General features: G+C 50.6%; 1 protein-coding gene across 3 annotated transcripts in view; it reads left to right on the top strand.

The window, feature by feature from the left end:
* Positions 1-22,138, top strand: part of MICAL2 (microtubule associated monooxygenase, calponin and LIM domain containing 2) — a 120,031-nt gene that overhangs the window by 78,523 nt on the left and 19,370 nt on the right. For all 3 annotated transcript variants that reach the window (XM_038137129.1, XM_038137128.1, XM_038137127.1), the window contains 5 exons: positions 8,498-8,684; positions 12,202-12,374; positions 13,393-13,467; positions 17,745-17,842; positions 19,547-20,861. In XM_038137129.1, coding sequence (XP_037993057.1) covers positions 8,498-8,684; positions 12,202-12,374; positions 13,393-13,467; positions 17,745-17,842; positions 19,547-20,861 — 1,848 coding nt within the window. The remainder of the gene's footprint in view (positions 1-8,497; positions 8,685-12,201; positions 12,375-13,392; positions 13,468-17,744; positions 17,843-19,546; positions 20,862-22,138) is intronic.

Genomic DNA, 22,138 nt, shown 5'->3' with positions numbered 1-22,138 from the left:
CTCAGGCTGCAGCTGAGGCTCTGACAGGTCTGGGGTTTCACTCCTGTGGGCTGCTGAGCCCTGTGTGTCAGCAACACCAAGGTCTAACCAAGCTGGAGGTGTTTCCCCTTCCCTCTGCCAGTCCCACGTGGCTGTGCTTTCCTGGACAGTGCTTTCTGCTCGGGATCTTGCCCCTGAGCTCGCCGGGTGCATTTCAGCTGTGCTTGCACAGCTCTGGTGTTGCCACACCTTCCTTCTGTCCCCGCAGCTTTCCTGAAGCACTGCTGTTTTGTCAGCTGGACTCAGATTGCTTTATTCAGTTATTGCACAGTAAGAAGCCAGGCAGTAAAGCGGGCTGGGTGTGCTACAGATCAGTTGTGGTCTGCTGACTGTTTCCTAACGCCGGGTTTTGGTGCCAGCTGGTGTTGCTTTCCCCATCAGAGCTGCCCACGTCTGTGAGTAACTCCACTTTGGAACTGCCCACCACTGTCAGTGCCTGAGTCAGCAGCCCCATACAAGGCCGGGCAGGGTGCACTTGCCCTGTGGATGAGTGATGAGGTGACACAGTGCAGTGGCAGGCCGGGACCGCCAGCTGGGATTGCAGGATGCCAGTGAGGCTGGAGCCTTGGATGGGGGCCCTGCACGGTGTGGGCAGCTGCACAGCAGGGAGGGTGAGCCCTGTGCCAGCCCTGGTGCCAGGCACCCACACCCCGCTGGCCAGAGCAGCACCTGGATTGTGGTGGCGCCTTTCCCCTGAGGAGCAGAAAGCCCTGTGCTGGTGGCTGGGGCTGTTTGGGTAAGTACTGTCGTATGTTCCTGCTTCACAGCCCTCAGGGTGTGCCGGAGGTGGCAAAACGTCACATCCCCCCTGCAGGTTGGGACAACTAATTGCACGAGGTTTCATTCTTCCTCCCTAGCCCCCAAACAAGGCCCGCAAGGAATTGTTTCTTGTCTGCTTTTCCATGGCTGTGGCGCAGGGGTGGAGCTGCCTGCCCTCAGGGCAGCTGTGGCAGGGTCCCCTTTCACTGCCAGCAGCAGGGAGGGATAATTTCCTGTCCCCTCGGAAGGCCCTTCTGGGACGTCTCCACCTGGTCAGCCCCCAGACCTTGTGTTTGGTGTGCGGGGACCCCCAGCCTGGGCAGATCAGGAGTTCTTGGAGTTGTTCTCTGGACCACTCTCCCCGTCGATACTTTGTTCCTGACCACCAGTACCTTGAGTGTGTTGTAGGCCAAAGAAGAAAGGTAGATATAGTTTTAAAATTTGTTGTTTCCTGGCTCTGTTCATGCTTTTCATCTGCCTTCGGGGACGTTCTCTGGGTTTGTGTGAGTTTTCATACTTGGGTTGACTTGGTGAGGTTCACTCCCCTTTTCTTCTTATGTGGGGCTCCCATTTGGTCTGGCTCGCTTTAGCCAAGAAATCCCACAGGATTTGCTTAAATATTAATTCCCCTCACATGACTTAAAACCAGCTAAAGAGGAGGAGGGAGGAGAAATGTGAACACTTCCTGCTGTTTGTGGCCCAGCAGCATCGACTGGATGGGGAGCTGGCTGCAGCTGCCTTGGTCGGGGGTTTTCTCTGGAGCATCTTTGACCATTTTTGTCCGTGCTGGAGAGAGGCACGTGGGGAGCAGCCACTCCTGAGAGGAGCTGATCAAAGCCCGCTGCCCTGGGCCAGCTGGTGTCCGAGCCGCTTGGCACGGCGCTGCTGCTGGGGCGGGGAATGGTTTTTGGCAGAGCCCGGGCTTTGTGCCACTGTGGGCAGCACGTGCTCTGCCTGAGGTGGGGAGGAAGCGGCTGACCCGGTCCAGCTGCCCCAGCAGGGCCTTGGCTCTGCCCGACGCTGGCAGGATCCCAAGGCCTTGTCACCTCCGTGCCAGGTCACACAGTGGGATCTGGCTTGGCAGATGAGTCAGGAGCAGCAGCAGCAGCCTGGCCGGAGTCAGGCTGCCTTGTGGGGCAGGACTTGCAGCACAAACAGCATCTCCTGCTCATGCCTGGTGCCAGGGCAGCACTGGCAGCACAAACAGCATCTCCTGCTTGTGCCTGGTGCCAGGGCAGCACTGGCAGCACAAGCAGCATCTCCTGCTCGTGCCTGGTGCCGGGGCTGGGGGCACTGGGATGCTGCAGTGATCATCACCTTACACGTGGCAATCAGGGAAGGTGTCCCGGGTGGGTAGAGCTGAGCCCCTTTGGAAAGGGCAGCTCCTTTGGCACGGCTGCAGTGGCACGCTGCTGCTGCTGGGCACGTTTCTGAAGGGGACCTGTGCCAGGGACTCCCAGGGTGTTTTCATCAGCTCAGCAAAACCCATTGTAATCTCACCTCCGAGCACGGCGTCACTGCAAGCTTTCAGGGCTGTAAGAATATCCATGCAGCTCGTGCCTGTAACAGGCAGCACAATACAGGCAAGAAAGGTCTGCCACTGCTGTGCTGCACTGTCAGCTTTGCCCCTGTACCCAAGGAAGAAAGGCAACCCAAAGCATTAGCAAAACCTCTTGCAATGCCAGTCCCTGACCCCACATCCCAGGAGATTTCTCCGTTCTTGTTTCTGGACCTTGGGATGACTTTGGGTCTCCAAATGGGTTGATCCAAAGCACGGTTTTGGAAGAATTTCCATTAGAAAAGGCAACAGCTGTGGGGACATCAGGTTTCACTGCCATGTTCCTGCCTTGGGCACCGAGCCTTTGCAGGACAGTGATGCTGCATGAAGGCCCTGTTAGATGCTGACATGCATCCAGACTGAGGTTGCCATAACAAAAAGTTATTTAAAAAAGAAAACAAGGTAAAAATGCTTTTTAGGTTACGGGGGATTATCACTCTGTAAGCAATGTGAATTTTACTAGCCTGTCATGGAGAGAATCAGGGTTGCACTGAACTTTGAGTGAGCAGAAGGGCTATGCTGAATTTGCCTGCTTTTGGTCAGCAAGATAATGCCTTGAGCCTGTGAGCTTCTTGAAGGGCTCAGCCAGGGAAAGCATCTCCAGAGAAATGGAGGGAAAGGTCTTTTATAATGTCTTTGTCCCCCACTGCTGCATCTCTGACTAACTCGAGGCCTGGTGCAGACATTTCTGTCTCAAATGCAAAGGTGAGCTGGCACAACATTGAATTAAAACACTTGGCATGACACTTAATGGAGAGAAAAACTGTGTTTTAAGGGAAAGGGGTTTGTATCTGTATCTGTCCTTGGGGTCTGCAGGGGCTCTTTGGCCAAGCCCATGGATTGGAGTGAGTTTTGAGCAGCCCTGACCTCTGGGTGAGAGCCAACCCAGGTACAAGCCCTGCAAGCTGAAGCCTTAGGAATACTTCTCAGTTACCACAGGGCTTAGCTAAATCCTTGCCCTGTAAGGAAAACAGTCATTTCTCTGCCCATGTGGGGAGGGTGAGGTGAGTTTTGAAATGCAGACAAAGGAGAAATTGTTTTTAGCCACATTTTTCATCGTGTTTGAGTGGGAAGGCCAGATGAATATGTGATTGTTCTGTTCAAATCACTGGCTGTCTTGCTGCTCTTAAGTAGCTGAAGGCAGCTAAGCTTCACTGCTTGCATTAAAAAAAATTAGAAACCCCAACCACCAAACAAGCAAACAAACAAAAAAACCCCACAAAGTCTAAAGCCATGTTCTTTGCTCTAAACGCAAGTCAGCCAAAGACTGGGGCAGGCTTATGGATGAGAAGGATCATCATATATGGGTGACAGCAGAGTAAGGAGGAAGTTTAACAACAGCTGAAGGAATGGAAAACATAAACTCCTTTAATGCTACCAGCAAGCTGGAGCTGTGTCCACGCAGACCCTGAAGCAGCACGAACACCCCGAGCTGTGCTGGCTGCAGCACCTGCAGCTCCTGGCCCGGCAGAGCCCGAGGCTGCCCTCAGCCCTGCCCGAGAGCCCCAGAGCACAGGCAGGGTCTGGGAATCGGCACGCTGGTCCTGGGCTGGCCCGGGGGGCTGCAGCATCCAGAAAGGGCACAGCGCTTGTTGCCAGGAGGTTCCCACTGCTGAGGGACTCTGGAGGGCTGTGCTGGTGTGCCGGACCTGCTCGGACTGTGGCACAGCGCTGACGCCTTCCGCGGGTCAGCGGAGCCTTCTGGCCAAGGACGATGGGGCCTGCAGCCCACAGTGTGCTGTGGGGCAGGCGCGTTCCCTGCTGGGAGCCTGTAGCGTGCTGAGCCGCAGGGAGCAGGAAGTGAGGAGCGAGCACGATGGAAATGAAGTAAGACCTTACGGAGGTGCTATTTTGAGGGACTGTTTCCTGAGCACTGGGGCTTCCTCTGCTGGGTTCCCGTGCTGCCACGCAGAGGTCAGTGGCATGGCACCGCTGCACGGGCAGGAAACGGGGCTGTGCCTTTTCCATCCTGCGCACGGCATGCCTCTGCAGCCTCTGCTTTATATGGAGCCCAGTTCCTCTGACTCAGTCTCTTGGCTTCTGGTGGAAAATCTCCTGTCCTGCCGAGGAAATGATTAGGGTGCTGGAGCATCCGTCTCATGAGGCCAGGCTGAGAGATTTAGGCCTTGAGAACAGATGACTGAGGGGGACCTAATCAAAGTCTATCAGTATCTGAAGGGAGGGTGAAAAGAGGGCAGAGCCAGGCTCTGCTCAGTGGTGCTGAGCACTAGGACAAGAGGCAATGGACAGAAATCGGTGCACAGGAGGTTCCACCTGAACATGAGGAAGAACTTCTTTGCTGTGCAGTGGCTGTGCAGAGGAACAGGTTGCCCAGGGAGGGTGTGGAGTGTCCCTCACTGGAGATACTGAAGAGCCAGGCACAGACTTAGGAAAGGACTCAAGCAGCAGCAGCCTGAAGTCCTTCACTAGCATCCTGAGGTCCTGGCAGCCTCCACCTGGACTATGATGGGAATCAGGGCACTGAGCTTTACAGCCTGGTTTCTACCCTGAAGTCAGAATTCCAGAAAATCAGGGTCCTCCTGCTCAGCCTTGCTGTGCTGACATCTCACTGAGGACCTTGGTGGTGCTGCAAGGATGGGAGGCTGTTCAGGATTCAGGGAGAGCTGTGAGGCTGGAACTTTCTGACTGCCCTGCTTCTAATTTAGCCTAACACCTGTCCAGGAGCGTAAATATGTGCCTCACCTTTGTGTAAGTACTCAGCCGTTGGGCTGATTCAGCAGAAATTAGTTCACATAGCCCTTCTTCTCTAACTGTGCAAAGTAGGAGCTGTAAAGAAGAACCAGATTTCTTTTTGAGTGCTTTGTTTGTATCAGAACGTAACTTCTGCTTTTGGATCCTCCTCAAAGATGAGTGGCAGCACTAGCCCATGGCAGTCACAGTGGTGGCAGGCTGGATGTGTCTGCACTGCTGGGGCAGCAGGGAGGGACTGCCAGGTGGGATCCAGGCTGGATGTGCCTGCACTGCTGGGGCAGCAGGGAGGGACTGCCAGGATCCAGGCTGGATGTGCCTGCACTGCTGGGGCAGCAGGGAGGGACTGCCAGGTGGGATCCAGGCTGGATGTGTCTGCACTGCTGGGGCAGCAGGGAGGGACTGCCAGGATCCAGGCTGGATGTGTCTGCACTGCTGGGGCAGCAGGGAGGGACTGCCAGGTGGGATCCAGGCCGGATGTGCCTGCGCTGCTGGGGCAGCAGGGAGGGACTGCCAGGTGGGATGCAGCCTGGGGAGCCCTGTCCTTTTGCTTGGGTTGGCCCCACTCTCCCCCCACGGTGCTCACACGAGGTGGCAGCAGCACATCCCTGCCTGAACTCGCTCCGGAGCCCTGTCGTCCTTAGGGATTGAAAACTCTCTTGCCTCTTAGGATGTGAAACATCCTCAGAGCCTACAAATCCCCGATGATGTGGGACATCTGGGACACCTCTGCTTTCTGCTTGAGCCTGTTAGCCAAGGTGCAGCCCTGTGATGAGGGACAGAGGTTCTAACATTAAACTTCCCAAATGCCCTGCAGAACTGTAGGCCAGTGCTGGAATTCATGTGCCCACAGGGGTGTCCCATGCACTGAAACACCACGGTGGTCCAGTCCCTGCTTTGATGGAGCTGGGTGCAACATAATTCATTCAATTTACATGTCTCACTACAAATAGTGATAGAATATGTTAGCGAGGAGTGGGTTTGCTTTCAAATCCTAGAGTGGTTTGAGTGGGATCTACAGAGGACTAGTCCAGCCCCCCTGCCATGGGCAGGTCTGTACCTGGTTGGTATCACTGTGGATGTAAACTTAACTTGCTCAGAAAGGACTTTGCTGTTTTAACAGCCTTATGAGAGGGTCAGCTCCTGGGTGCAGAGTTCAAGAAGGGGACAGATACTGATGCCAGAAAGAAATTAAAAAAAAAAAAAAAAGAAAGAAAAAAAGAATGCAATAGAAAAAAAGCAAGCACAGAAATTTACCTCTTCAGAGAGGTGATGGTGCCATCCATCACTGTCATCTGGTGTCCTGGATGGCACCTGAGGTCCTTCACCAGCCCTGACTGCTACACGTCCCTCATGGTTGGAAACTGGATGTGCAGCAAGCTATTGCAGAGGGATGTGATGACTGGAAATGTGTTCACGTTCAGGAACCATGCTAGGAATCACTGTAGGTAGTCTGTCTGTCTGTCTGTTTGGCTGTCTGTGGGTTTTGATGGTCTCCAGCTGTGTGTCTGTTAGTCATAAATGTGTTTTCTCCTCTCTCCTGGTAGCGTGGCAGGGAAAGCATAGTGAGTGGGGTGGGAAGGAACACACTGAGTGTGCAAGCCAATGGCAAAACTGACTTTCTTTGGCAGCCACTTGAAGTGACTTTGGGCAGTGTTTATTGCCAGCATGGGTACAGAATTTATAGAAAGAGCTGGCAAAGTATTGTTTGTGTTTGCTTGCTCTGATTTTCATGTAAAATGCACCATCTTTTAAGGAGAAAGTTGAGTTGAAGGATTTGGGATTTACAAATTGGCTCAAAACACTGAATTTTACTTAGCTGCTGGAACCCACAGCATCCTTGGGTGGGTGGCCTGGTTGGGCCAAACTAGAAGTCAGACATAAAAATCAGAGAGGTATGAATTTCTTCCCATCTCCCAGAGGAAATGAAACCTCTGCAGTCAAGAAACACGTGGCTGCTGTGGTGCTATGGAGCTGGATGTAGAGCCTGAGCATGTCCAAGCTAAAAACTCCTGCAAAGAGAAGGATGGGGTGAGCGCACTCCTGCAATAAATGGAGGCACTGCAAGTTAAATAGGAGTTTAGTTGATGTTAACTAGATGGTTTGCTCCAGCAGCTCAGAAAATAAGCCATGTCCCAAGTTTGATATTTTCCCTCAGTTATACAGGTGTAAATTAGAAGCACCAGTGTTGAATTGGATGCAGGCAAAGCACCCCACATGGGCAGTGAACCAAGCACAGCCACTCTCCTGGAGCTTGTCATTTGTCCCTTCTGCACCCAGCCCCAGGGAACTTTGCAGCTGATATGTTTGTGCCTGCCTGGGTGGGAGGCTGTGGGTCGATAAGCTTGCTCAGAAGTGAAGGATTTCACAGGGGGAAATGATCTCCTGTTAATCACTTGGGGTGAGTGAGGGAAACATGGCTTTATTCTTTATTTCCCTGCCTGAATGGGAAGTTCAGGGGTAGAGCTGTTCAGCTGCTGGGATGCTGCTTCTTTTCACAAACCTGGGTCTGTATGTGCTGTACGCAATCAAAAACAACCTGAGGGGTCTGTGTTTGTTTTCCTCACCCCACTGTCCAAAACTGACCTAAACTTGCAGTGTGAGACTGAAGGTTGGTCCATCTGCCTCCTGCCACACACACAGGTCCATAAGGGGCTGGAAAAGAGCCCATAAATCCCTACTTGTGTGGCTGGCATGTGTGGCACTGCTGGCACCAGGCTGATGTCCACCCCACTGAGCAGCACCAGGATCTGTCACATTCTCATTTTCTGAAAAATCCCTTTGCTCGGGGTTTTTTTCCTGGGAAGCTGAGAAGCCTCAGAGAAAAAGGAAAACAACTATTATCTCATTTGCTTCTCCTGTGTTTTGCTCATGTGGAATGTGTTTGGAGATTGTTTACCCACAGGTGATTGTTTCATTGGGTTCTGCTGGGAGTTGTTTTCACTCTTTGGCCAATCAGGGCCAAGCTGTGTCAGGGCTCTGGAGAGAGTCACGAGTTTTCATTATTAGCTTTTTAGCCTTCTGTAAGTATCCTTTCTGTACTCTTTAGTATAGTTTAGTATAGCATTATTTAATATAGTATCATAAAATAATAAATCAGCCTTCTGAGAGCATGGAGTCAGATTCATCATTCCTCCCTGCCACGGGGATCCCTGCAAATACAATAAAGACCCCCAGCTGCAGAAGCTGAGGCTGCTCCTGAAGGTTCCTTCTCTCTGGATCCAAGCTGAGGAGCCCTGACAGGGCTGTCCTGGGCTGGAGGGGTGTTTCTGCCATGCCAGGCTCTCAGTGCACACAGCTTGCCTGTGCCTTTGGGGACAGTGCAGCACCCCAGGCAGAAACCAGCAGCCAAGGACCGCTCAAGTGCAGGGCGAGGTGCCCCATGGACTCCCTGCTCCCCTAACAGCCTGCTGTCGCCTTTGTGCCTTCCAGGCTGCTGCCTGCCCGTGGCTGATGAGCCCAGCTCCCCCAAGAAGGCGAGGAGCATCCCTGAAGAGCTGGAGTGCTGGCTGTCCCCCCCTTCCCCCGAGTGGGCCATCGTGAGGGTCATCCCCGAGGAGGAGATGGCCGAGCACAACCTCCTGGCTGTTCGAGTCATGGTCACCAGTGATGCCAGCAGGTACCTAAAACACAGCTAAACCTACCAGAGCAGTTTGCTTTTCTCTGGAGTGCTAAAGAAAATAGTTAACAAAATATAGTACTGGGTGTGTGTACAACTAAGGAGGGTGGGAGAAAAGAAGCAAACAAAGAACCCCCCACAAATGCTCAGAATAGCAGTTGTTCTTAACCGCAGCCATCAATCCCCACGAGGCGCATGAATCACTTTGCAGGAAATGTTCAAACATTCCCATCCCACACAGGGGCCTGAATCAGAGGGATGAACATTGCTGTGATCAGCCTGGGTTCAGCTCCTGGAATGGACAGTTTTTGTTTCACGGGGATTTGGGCAATGGGTGTGTTATGGCAAAAGGTGCATCCTGTGACGTGGCCACCTCCCACCTCGGGCCCCATCCTGCAGCTCCACTCCCTGGGCCTCTCCTGGGTTTTGAGAGCCTGCCCAACCCTAAGAAATCTGAAATTTGATGAGCCTTGGGGAGCTGTCAGAGGAAGCCCAATTTCTACATACTCATGAGAATATATTTGCTTTTGGGCAGGGTTCTGTGGCAGTTCGTTCCATCTAAAGATTAGATTGCTATCCCCTGAGCAAAGCACTTTTCCTTACTGAGAACTGAACGGTAAGAGGGGAAGTGGAAAACAAAAAAGGAAAAAAGGCAAACCCAAGAGACCAACTGTTGCAAACACTGCTGCTGTGCAGGGAAGCTCATTCAGATTGCTGACACCCTCTAAACACTGCTTGTGGTGGTGTCTGCAGCTTTTGGAGAGCACCCTGGCTCTGAGAAATGCAACTTTCTGCTATTCCCTGAGGTGGCTGTAAAAGGGGTTTGTGCTCTGTGGGTGCTGGGTGCTCTTACAGGGAAGGATGAACCTGTCCATGAGGAAATGGAGAACACAGGGAAGGGTTTCCTGCCTGTTTGACAGCTCCTCTGCAGAGCATGTGCTCACATCCCTGCTAACACCCTGCAGCTCCTGGTGTCCAGGCAGTGATGAGATCCAGCTAATCCCCCTGATCTGAGGGATCAGCTCCTTCCCCTGGGGCCGGCCAGCAGCGCCCCTGGCTCCCTGCCTGCAGGACGTGGCACAGGGGTGACAGCGCAGCGGGTGCCCGCGGCTCCGAGGGGAATGTCCCACTGCCCCTCTGCCTTGGACTGCTCCGGCAGGACAGTCCCTGCCTGAAAGGGAGACAGGAGAAACAGCACGTGAAGATGGCACTGCTGAGCTGGCTGCAGGGAGCTCGGTGGGACTGGGAAAACGACCAGTGACACAGCTTTGCAGTTCAGGCTCGAGGTACTGTGAATAATGACCCCCTTTCCAGCAGAGACAAGAGGAGAAACCTCATACGAGAGCACTTACCTCCTTGCTGGCCAAGGAAAACACACGTTTGGCTCTTTAAAACAGAAAGATCAATCAATGTTCATGGCAGGGCTTTTTCTTTTCCTTTGGTGTGGCGTTCTGCCCGATCTCAGTGTGCTGTCTCTCCATCCACACAGGGTCTCAGCTATCAAAGCCTTCATGTATTTATACTTTTACATATCTATCTATATGGTTCACATTGCTTGAAAGTCAGCTTAAAAAGTGTGTTTTAGCATGAGATTCAAGGCCACTGTGATTCAGCCTGCTGAGAGAGCCGTGCACCCAGAGAGGTGCTCGCTTCCCTGCTGTCCTGCCTGCCCTGGCCTCCCGGTACTGCTGGCTGGATCTGGGTGAAGCTGGGGCCAGGACTGGCGGGTGCTACCCAAATGTGTGGCTTTATACAGGCCTGCAGCCTCTCCTTTTCCTCTTCTTCCTCCTGGGCTGTGACAACAAAACCCTGCTTTCTTCCGTATGAACACGGAGCAGCGTTCTCCTGCCATGCCAGCAGGACTGCTCATGCTGTGAGCTCCTCTTCTTTTGAGGCACAGCTATTAGTCATCCCAGTAAAGCTAAGAATGAGGCTGGCAGTGTTGTTAGCATGCAAAAGAGGCTGAGTGGGATCCTGCTGCACTCGTGTGTGGCAGTGGCAATGTGATCACATCAGAAGGGCTGATGGTGTCTGTTCCCTGCAGCCTGGACATCAGAGAGGAAAGAAATGGCCTGATTAGTAGAAAAAGGGCTAATAATCACCTCAAAAGGTTGTTGTGCCCTGGGGCAAGGTCAGGATATGCATGTCATCCACACTGTGTTTGTGTGGTGTATTTTTAATTACAGTTACACAAGGGGATGCCATAATCTGCCTCTGTGATCAGCACAGGTGCCTCCCTGCGCTGCTCACTGTCACCTGGGCTGGCCCAGCTGCTCCTAGGAATGAGGAGAGTTTGTTTCCTTCTTTCCTGCAGACACCTTTTGCACATTTGAAGGCTGCTTAAGTAGCTTCACTCAATCCCCTCTCTCCGGACTTATGCTTACAATTTTCTCCAGCTTCTTGACCCAGCCTTGCTTGCTGGGCCTGTGGCTGTCCTCACGCCTCTCCTCCAGGCTGCTTTCTCCTCTTATTTTCACAAATCTACAGGAAAAATGTGAAAAGTGTGGAGTTCTGACCCTTGTGCATTGCTGCCAGGCCAATCCCAGCACTGCAAAAGCCGTTTCCCTTAGTCCTTGCTGCTGCTCAGCCTTGCAGGCAGCAGTGCCTGGCCTTGCCCTGTGAGCAGTGGGGGTTTCACCCCACGTCCCTCTCAGCAGCTCTTTGATTCCAGGTGCTGAACGCTGTGGCCGTGGGTGCAAATCCAGGCTCTGAGGGGAATGGGGACAGCTCAGCTGGGTAGCACCTAGAGCAAAGCACAGTCCTGTCACAATGGTGATGAAAGAGGGAAAATGAAGACATCAGCTTCGGCTGCCCGGCACCTCTGCCTCTGAAACACCCACACTGCTGACAGGGCTCGTGCTGGTGCTTGCTGCACCCCCTGAAATGTCCCACTTCCATCTTGCCCTTGCGAAAAATGCCAGTCACTTGTTTTTAAAATTTTAAAAGTTTAACTGTAATTAAATGGTTATAAAAATAGCAATATAATTAGAGTAATAAGCATTTGGACAATTAGGATTACGACAATACGAGACAATAAAAACAAACAGTTTGGGCAAAATAAGCCCGAAAAATGACACAGGTTAACAGAGGATTAACCCTTAAAAGCAACAGCCTGTTACATATTCACACACCTAATACATGATGCATAAATTCCATTCCAACAAAGGATTCTGTCTGGGCAGTGTCAGCTTCTTCCTCTGAATCCTGACGGCATCTTCAGGGCTGAGCAAGTGGGAAGAAGTTCATTTCTTCTGATAATGGAGCAATAAATTCTCTTTCTCTGAAAGATTTAGGTGTCCTGTGGCTGCTGCCTGGTGCGAGTCCTCTTTAAAACAAAGTATGTTACATGGCATAGTTTCTATTTTAACATTATGTTACAGCCTAAAACTACATTTAACACATTACTTAAGAGAATTAATACAGCATAACTTTCTAACATAACACATACAATATTCGTGTTAACGTTTGCGAAAAGCCAGTCACGAACTGGGCATGTTTGACACCCTTTTCCCCGCAGCTCTGAGCTGGAGTCTGATGTCACCGGGGACTCCTCGAGCTCGGAGGTGGGCGAAGGCCAGCCCTCGCTGCCGGCGCCCCCCGCCTGCTCCAGCCCCATCCACAGGTGGGCATCGCTCATCAGGAGCCCCGTGGTGCCCGAGGAAAGCTCCAAAACATCCAAAGTCGCTGATGGTAAGCAGTACCCTGACCTGGCGAGCTCCAGCAGCCTCTCTGAGGGTGCGGGTAGGACTGGGGGAGGCTTTTCAAAGTGGAGGGTGTTCCCTGCAGTGTGGCCAGGTTGTCTTTTGGGGGGGGGGGGGTTCTGCCTTTTTGGTGCTATGGCACCAAAAGCACCATTTCCATAGTGCAGGGTAACCCGGAGGAGTTGTGCCTCGTGCTTGGCTCGCAGGGGTGGGATGAATGTTTTCCCACCAGTAAAATGTTAGGATGGTGTTGGGCAATGCAGTATCTGCAGCACTGCCTGGGCAAGGGTGGGGCTGGGAATCACTAGAGAGCTCTGCTCGCAATCTGGGTTTCTGCAGGTAGCTGCTGCACGGTTCTGTAGCCAGTGAAGGCACAGGGAGGAAAGGATATAGCTAGCAGGGAGGTGGGGAGAGGTTTGGGAGCAGTCTGCCTTCAAATGGAAAGAAACTCTTTTCTGGAGCTGGTCAGAACCAAAAGATGTCCTAAAAACAGCCAAAGACATTGTTCTGCAGAAAATAAAAGCATTCGTTTCTTCCCATCTCCCACCGCCCCCACATCCATATGTGCATTTTTAACCCCAGCAGAAAAGAGGGGATTTTATACAGCAATTTAAATCACCTCTTGAATAACGGAGCCCTTGTTTAAGGCAAAAGGACAGCAGCAGACCCCAAAACGTGCCCAGCAGCGCGTGGCTCCATGTAGCCATCAAAGGGTTTTACCCTTTTCCTTCCCCAGCTTCACGCTGCCCCGTCCCTGGCTGCTGGGGTGGTTTTCCTGCCACCATCCCCCGAGTGGTTTGGGATCCGTGGAGGGCTCCGGAGCTGCTCCCGCATCCCGCGGCGGTGTGCGCTGCCCTCTCCCGGCTGCGGGCTGCTCGGAGAGCGGAGCCCCTGCCGCCGGGAAGGTGGGCTTCTGTTCCTCCACTCTTCTGTTTTCCCCAGCTCCGCTTTTGCTCTCTGGCTTTTGCTGCATTAGCTGACCCCGTGTCCCTTCTGTTTCGGCCCAGCACTCCAGAGAGCCAACAGTTTTCAGTCCACAGCGTTAAATAAGTATCAGAACTGGAGGAGAAAAATCCAAACGAGTAAGTAGACCCTCAGAAGTGATTGTATCTTCTACTCATGCTGTCTTCCTATCTTTTAGTTGTCTGTTTTCCCTCCTTTCCTTTAGAATTTTTGAGGTTTTGAGTCACTAGTCACTACTAGTTTTGTATTTTGAGTCACTAGTTGAGAAAACAGAGATCGAAAACACACCAAATGCTTCTTTCCATTTTCTTACCCTCAAAAGATCAAGCTCCCTTTCTGTGTGACTGTTTTCTGTGTAACTGCACCCATCAGCAGGTGGTGTCCACTGCAGCTCTCCAGATGGGAGCACACGCTCCAGTCCCAGAGCTGCACATTTTGGTCAGGTGGGATGCTGGGCCTGACCTGGTGTCACTCACTAGAAGTGCTCCTGGGGATGCCTGTTGACACACTCCCACTGGTGCTGTCACCTCTTTTCTGTTGGGAAAAAACCCCCAGGTGATATTTCTGGGTTGGTGAAAGGGAGAGAGCCAAGAGGTGAGATGGTGAAAATAAGTGTAATATAAGTTAACTTATATTGAAAATAAGTGAAAATAAGTTCTTGTCCTCTAGCAGTCTCCCTTGGTTTGGGCTGACCTGTCTTTCCCTGTGGAAGTCACACAGGAATGCAGTGATTTTGAGAGAGATTGTGCTCTGTTCACTTCTGAAACACAGTGTGGTCACTGCTCTCAGCTGAGGCTGCACAGGGAACCTTCCTCCTGGGCTGGGGTCCCCAGACAAGACACTATTGCATTTGGGCTCCCCCCAGACGAAGGGAGGAATGATGAACCTGACTCTTGTCATGCTCTCAGAAGGCTAATTTATTATTTTTTGACACTATATTATATTAAAGCATACTATACTAAACTATACTAGAGAATACAGAAAGGATACTTACAGAATGCTAAAAAGCTAATAATGATAATAATGAAAAGACACAGCTTGGCCCCAATTGGCCAAAGAGTGAAAACAACTCCCAGCAGAACCCAGTGAAACAATCACCTGTGGGTAAACAATCTCCAAACACATTCCAAAGCAGCAAAACACAGGAGAAGCAAATGAGATAAAAATTGTTTCCCTTTTCTCTGAGGCTCCTCAGCTTCCCAGGAGAAAATCTTGACCAAAGGGATTTTTCAGAGGATGTGAATGCCACAGACACTCACCCTTGGTTTCACCCCTGCTGCCTGGGGCTGGATCTCCCTCCTGCCTGGGCACAGCCCCCAGCAAGGGCACACACCTTCCTGCTGGGACTGGCCTCACCAGAGTGGGGCTGGGGGAGCCTACCAGCCCCCCAGAGCTCTGCCAGAAGTGCAGCTGTGTCTGGGAGCCGGGGGTGTTGGCAGACTGGAGTGTGAAACGCGGATGCACAGCAGCAGCAGGGTGGGAGCCCTGCACAGGAGAGTGCCACAGTGTCTGGGCACAGAGACAGCAGGAGCTGGGAATGGTGGGGACAGCTGCTCTTTAACCCTGCCCTAAGCTGCCCTCTGCAACAAGAGGGCATTTCTGCTGCTGCCCAGCGTCCCTTCAGAGAACTTATGGCTCTGCTTCTGAAACAAGTAGGATCCCTGTGCCCATGATGGCACCGGTGCTCAAGCAGGGGCATTTCAGCTTGCTTGCTTTGAGTGCACAAGAAAGTTTTGAGATTATTTGCAAGTATCTGAGCTGTGGGATGAATTTTTATATCTCAAATGATGAGATAAGATGCATTTCCTCTTCCTGGCATCAGCCTTGCCTTCAAGTCAGGAGCACGTGAGCACTGTCGCTACCCGCCCACAGTCCCCTGGCGGCCTGGGGTGCCTCACACATGGGATAACTCAGGAAATCTCAGTAGAGCACACACAGGACTACTTCATGCTCCTGAGAGGAGCCCGCCCCCCCAGCTCTGTGAGGGTCTGTCCCTGGAGAGGCAGCAGTGGCAGACAGATAGACAGGCAGGCAGGACAGGGCTGCGTTCCCTGGGATTCCCTGCAGCAGGAGCCACGAGGCTTTGGCTTGCTCCGAGAGGCTGCCTGGGGTGTCCCACGCCACGGAGGGCTCCCCCATGCCCGGCATGAGAAGGTGGAACAGGGTGTCCTCAAAGTCTCCTGGCATCCCTGTCAGCCTTGGCTCTGCCTCTTGAGTACTGTAAAGCACGTGGGAATTGGCACAGACATCAGAGTTTGGCTCCGCCAAAGGCTTGGGTTTAAAGTCTTGCCTGAATTGACCTCAGTTTTTAAAAGATCAATCAATAATGATTCTTGATCCAGGTTTGCATGTGGGGTAAGAAAGATTGTTAGAGAGGACAGCAGAGAAGACTGGAGGTGGTGTCACTCTTAATTCTGACTGATTTCCAGCTTGTTCTCAGCCAGGGCATTACTAAAGGTTTGCCAATTAATTTTTCCATCATTTTGTTAGAATCTTCCGTGTGCCTCAAGGGCTCTAGAGGGAGCTAAAAGCCTTTGAGAGGGAAGCAACGTGCTGCATGAGTCTGCCTGAAGCTCAAGTATGCTGTTAAAATGAGGTGTAAAGCACAGTCAGCATACACTGGGAGCAGAATAAAGGCTTTTTTTACTCTCTGGAGGAATACTGTAAGTCATAGTTTCTATATTTAATCCAATTTGATTAAAGGAATTCATATGATCATCAGTCACATGAAAAAAACCTCTGTCTCCTTTTCAGACATATTTCCCCAAACACATATGTTTCATAAACAGCACAGGGTAGGCAGCCAAGGAGAGGAAATCAGTGTCATGGTTATATTGGCTGAAAGGCTCAGAGCAGGATATTACCTTTCAAAACCTTTAATCCCTGTGCACGGCCACAGGGAACACCGTGCTCTTAATTTATCTTGGGATTTTGGGCCAAGAAGATCCTGATAGTGCCCTAGGGAACTTTTTTTTTTTTTCTTCTTTTTTTTTTTTTTTAAATCCTGTTTTGAAAGCAAAGCTGAAAATACAGGTTCAGCATCTTGGTGGGAAGGAAAGAGTTTTCCCTGTGACAGATGGGGAGCTGTGGCTTTGTGTGGAGCAATGTTCTCACGTGTGCAGGCCTGTCCTTGTAAGCCTACCCACGAGAGCTGGGGTGGGCAGCAATTCTCCCCGTGGGCACGAGCAGAGCCCTGGGCTGGGGGTTTTGTGCCCTCATCAGTGTTCTGGCTGTCGCTGCTGCTTGCATTTCCCCTCAGTGTCCTGAACCACGGCATTTGCTCCTGCCAGGAGGTTCAAGGCTTTAGCGGATCAGGCTGAAGCCCCCTGGCTCACTCATGCAGGTGGCGGTGGTAGTGGCTTTTTTATCCTAATTGTGCATCCTCATGTTTTCCTGTAGCTCAATTACAGAATATAAAGGTCAGCCCCTGGCTGCCATCCCTGCAGGAGCTCCTTAACAGGCTCCAGCACAGTGTGTCTCTCCAGGCTTGATCACACATAACGAGTTGCATCAAGACTGGATGCAAATAGGTGGGACACTGAGAGGAAACTCAGCCTCCCTCCCTGGCTCTGCTGGAGTCCACATGCAGGAACTGTCCTCTCTGTCTCTGGAGTGTTGCTTTTGTCCTTATGCACCTTTTAATCCCCACATAGAAGAACCAAAGTTTGCCTGGATTTCAGAACTAATGGCTGAGTTTGGGAGTTAATAACTGAGCTGTAAATAAACTTGTCATGTTATAGCTGGACATGAACATATCTTGGATCAGGGATTCTTTTGTTTGTCCAAAGATTATTTGTTATGAAAAATTCCCATAGGCACAAGTGATGGAAGGTTCTCCTGTCTCCCTTCAGGTGCCAGTTGCCTCCTTTAGTAATTTATTACCTTGCCTGATCCTAGGAGAGCCCCCATCGTGCTGCCTGTTGTCCTGGCTTGGGAGACTTTTTTCTGTCCTTACTGCCTGCAGGTGGATGCACTTCCCATTTTGTCCCCATTCTGAGGGACAGCCCTCTCAGGAGTCATCCCTTTTCTTCATTTCTTGGAATTACCCAAAGTTCAAAAGTCACAGGTTGTTTTGACTGCCTCTGCTTCTGAGGCCTGAAGGCCCTCTAAAGAGGACTGGCTTTCCAGAAAGTTTCCTGGAACCCAAAAGCTGCCTCACTACCTCCAGCCCAGAAGTGGAAGCAGTTCAGGTCCACCACTGAAAATACCAACCTGTGTTTGGCACAGCAGGCACACATATGTGAGCGAGGCCATAAACTTCAATGTTGCAGGTCAGTTCTCCAGGTTTAACTCTCCCCAGGAGGCTGTCTAATCTTCTGCTCTTATTCTTCAGCTGCAGACTTCATTTTAGACGAAGTCAATACCGATGGGAAGGTAAAAGTTGTGTCTTTTGCAGGCTTTCCTCTGCTGTCCAGCAAGAAGCCTGGGCTTCACGGGAAGGACAGCTCAGCCAGCTGCCAGAGCGGGGCTGCCGAGGAGCCCTCCCAAGCACAGGTAAAGGAGGATTGCGCAGAGAGAATGACTGTGCCTTCTGCTGGGCCGTGTCTGCTCTCAGCAGCTGTCTCTGCTCCTTTAAATGCTTTTGGTCCTCTCAGTAACCTCTGAGGATGGAGTCAGACTTGTGCTGTGCTTCGGGAAGAGACTTGGATTTGGTGCAATCATTCTCAAATCAAGTGTCTGTGAGACTCAGGCCTCAATCACACAAGGAGTTAGCCACTAATCTGTTGCATCAGTCACGAAATCACAGAATAGTTCAGGCTGGAAAAGGACTTCACATCTCCCACTGCTCAGGAGCATCTTCTGTGTCCTTCAGGACCTCGGATTCCCACGGTATTTTCTGAAGGCTTTTTATTTTTAGGTTTTTTAAGAACGAGGAAGGGTGGGCCTGCCATGAGTGCAGCAGTGCAGGAGTTGTGACTGCCCATCCTGAGCAAAGAGCAGCACGTCCCTGGAGCCAGGTGGAGCAGGCGCCAGCCCGCATCCTCCATGCCCTGGACAGTTGTCCTCACCCTTGGGTTAAACATGACTAAAATTACTTGAGCTCTGGGCCTGTGCTAGGAAACAAACCCACTCTTCCCCATGCACGGTGGTGGCTGAAATCCGGCGCAGGACAATGGGCCAGGAAGGGAAGGTCCCAGGGGAGCAGAGCTGCACAACGCTGCCTGGCCATGAGCAGAGGGACTCCATTCAGCTCCTGCTCCACCAGCACTGCTTACAGGCCCTCTCCTTACTCTGAAAAGCAAGGATCAAGAGGGTGTTTATTTGTTTATTGTGGTTCTTACTTTTTTTTTTTTTAATCCAAGATCCTGGCCAGTAGCAACTTTAGTCATCAAACAGAAGTGTGAAACAAAGTGCAATCATTATTGCCTTACTTCTGATGCTTCTGGGAAATGAAAAGTCAGACAGATTAATGGCTTCACCCATGTGAATTTGGGTATCTGGCACAGAAGTGGAAGCAGGAATTCAGTCTTCACACCATCCATTATCACATAGCACTGATGATAAAATGCCTCCCTTTTAAGAAGGAAGGAAGAACTCTGGTTTTGTTCTGCTGGCTACATAAAGTGGGTATTTATCCCTGTTACTATCTTCAGCAGAAGATTTTGGTGGCTGGAGTAATGAATTTAAACCTTTACCAAAGGAAAAATGATCATGAGAGGGAACTAATTTAATTGTCTAAAACTACCACTTTACATTTTATAATCTTTCCTGGGTCACTTCTTCCATTCCTACCTGCACTACATAAACATGCAATATTAGAAATTTGGAGAGGGTGGATAATGGTCTCTTTTGCTTCCTGAAAACTCTAAGGTGATGCAACTGGAATGCACAGGAGAACAGAGCAGATCTGCTCTTGTCTGTTTTCCTGGAGATAGGACTGTTTCTTTCTAAAGAAAATATTAAAGGTAATTCATAAAGATATGACAGATTCTTAGCATGAATAACATTATTTTTAGACTATTAAAATTTCCGGTAGTATTAGATCTCTACTCCTAGAGAAATATTAGCCCTTTAGGGAGAAAAGCTTTTCTCACATTATCATCTACATGTGTATTTCTGTATAAATTAAATATTATGTTCATTACTATTATGCTGAGATGAATATGGAATAAAATATTTCATGAAATAGAAGCTGCACAGCAGCTGCAAAGCAGTGTTTTTATATCCCTAAAATAATTTTTTTAATGTACTTCACAGTTGGCTTCTAACAAGAAGCCACCAGAAATTCCAAGAGGACATTTCAAACCCTGCAGCCCAGTATTTCAAAGAAAAGAAAAAGCCAGGGAGGTGCCTGAAGACACGCATTGCTATGTTCCCCACTGTCCTTCTCAGAGCAGCACCACGGGTTCCCCACGGACCCCTCTTGGGAATGAGACACTGGCTGCTGATTTTTATGAGCCTGAAGACACAGGCAGAGACACTGGGACATGCTCAGCCTGGGACTGGAAGGAAAAACCACGGAAATGCACCTCTGAACCAGAGCACTTTAACAGGAAGACAAACGCACTGTCATCTCTGGATTTGAAGGAGAAAGATGGCAAAAATGCCAGGCACCCAGAAGAAAAGCTTGAGCAAGAATTGAAGGAGGCAAAACAGAGGCTGGGGCTTCGTACTCCACAGCAGCCCTTGCATGGCTCCAACAGGACAGAGCCAGGCGGGAGCAGTCCAGGCTGGGGGAACCACACAGCCCCGTGGGCTCTGCAGAAAAATGATGCTGGATGGACAAAAGCAGTGCTCAAACGCTCTGGCTGTCCCGGGCCTCTCTTATTTGCAGATGGTGTTCCACCAGCTTCATCAGTGGACACAAAGGGTGCTCTGAGGATTCCAGATGTGGTTTCCAGGGAGCATGCAGCTGCCCAGCCAAAGTCCCCACTGAGGCTCATAGCCAATGCTATCAAAAGGTCCATTTGGGAGCCTCTGACCTCAGCTCCAGAAGGATTAAAGCAGGACTTGGGCAGCAAAGTCAAAGCCTCTTCAGAACAAGCCTTCTTCAGCTTCCCCAGCACTCCTGGGTACTCCCTAAGCCAAAGGAACAGGAACAACAATAACACTCAGTCACAGGATCCTAAAATAAGGGAGTGGGCAGGAAAATATGCAGGAGATGCGAGCCCTTACTCAAATCAGTCTCATTCTTCTGTGGGTTCAGAAGGGATATCTCTAAGGGATTACAGGGAGGAGGTATCCCTCACACCCCACAGGCCCTCCAAGACAGGCTGTATACCTCAGAAACCAGCTTGCACTAGGATGGAGGAGGTCCCGGGACTCCTAGAAAAGTTTACCTTTGAAGACAGTCCTCTAGGGACTCCCATGGATGAAATATGTATCCGTAAGAAAAAGCCCACTCCTCTTTCATCTCCAGAGCCCAAGGACAGTCTGGCTGACTCTGCACAAAAAGGGTCACTCTTCAGTAGACTGAGGAGCAAAGCCCATGAAAGGGAACGGAATTCCTTGGTGCCATCTCTGCCTGTCGTTAAGGACCATTCTCCAGAGAGGTTGTGTTATCCTTTCACAGGTGAGGACCCCAGTGGAATTACTTTATTATTATTACTGTTATCATCATCACCATTACTATTGTTATTGTGTAATAGCACTTAACCTTTAAAAGACCTGTGTGTGCCCAGGCAGGCACACATCTGTGGTGTGCTGTGTTTAATTTCTACTTATTTTCTACAATTTTGTGGCTAAAGTTTAGGAGTTGCTGCAGATGTAAAGGAGTGGAGTGGATTTGCAAGCAGAAGCAGCTTGCTGGACCAAAGTTTGGTTTGCTGCTCGCTGTTCTGGGACATGTTTGGGTCAGGGACTTGCCCTCAGGAGGTGGAAGGGGTGGCAAGGCAGAGTGGCATGCTGGGCAGAGCAGCTTCTGCAGTGACACTGAGTGGTGGAAGGGCGACTGGAGCAGGCAAGCAGAAGGACAAGCACCAAAACCTCCAGTTTTTGCAGCGCAGAGTACATTTGTTTTCCCTCCATGAGGAGCCAGGGACTGAAGCAATATGGTTGCAGCAGCAGGAAGCTTTGCTCTGTGTTTGTGCTTCCCCAGCACGTGTCTCCTCAGCTCTGCTGTCAGAGTGACCACGCTGTGGACATACTTTTGGGAGCTTTGCAGTGTCATTAATATCCCCTTGTTGTTCAATTTGAGAGGAGAGAGCACCTTATTGACCTCCTCTGACCTATTTGTGAGTCTATCTGGGCAGAGATTAAAAGGCATCAATTTTCTTGTTTGCTTGCTAGAGCAAGGTTAGTATTAAAACTGCAGACAAGTCCAAGAAATATTGATGCCAGACCAAGAGCAGTCTGAGTGATCTGAGCGTAGGCTCAGAAAGAATTAAATGCAGCACAGATTCAGGTGGGAAATATGAGGCAAGAGAGCTGCACCCACCTGTCTTTCCCTGTGATCCATCTTCCCACTGCAGAAAGTCTCAGTTATTTAACTAAATAACCTATTAACTAAATAACCTGAATTTTGTTAGCACATCTGTTTGTCTCCTGCTTTATGAAATTGCAACCCAAACTGTAACCCCAAAATCTCTGCTGTGCCTCAGCAATAAAACCTGTATGTGGAACGTGAAGTCACTGAAATGTTCCCGGTGAGCTGCCAGATCCTTTTGCATCCTTTCTGCTTCTGAGCTGCCACACACGGTGAGAAAGATACAGTACACAGGCCACTCGATCTGGAGCTCCTTAAAACTGAGAGGATAACTCCTGCTCTCGTCCCTGAATTTTCGGCTTGGATCCTTGGAGCATCCTTTATCCAACGACTCACAAAACCAGGCAGTCCCATTGAGCCAGAAG

Source organism: Motacilla alba, chromosome 5, assembly GCF_015832195.1.
Source record: "Motacilla alba alba isolate MOTALB_02 chromosome 5, Motacilla_alba_V1.0_pri, whole genome shotgun sequence".
In the NCBI taxonomy this organism is placed as follows: domain Eukaryota; kingdom Metazoa; phylum Chordata; class Aves; order Passeriformes; family Motacillidae; genus Motacilla; species Motacilla alba.
The sequence above is the reverse complement of the archived record's forward strand: the minus strand, read 5'-3'. Positions and strand labels throughout refer to the sequence as shown.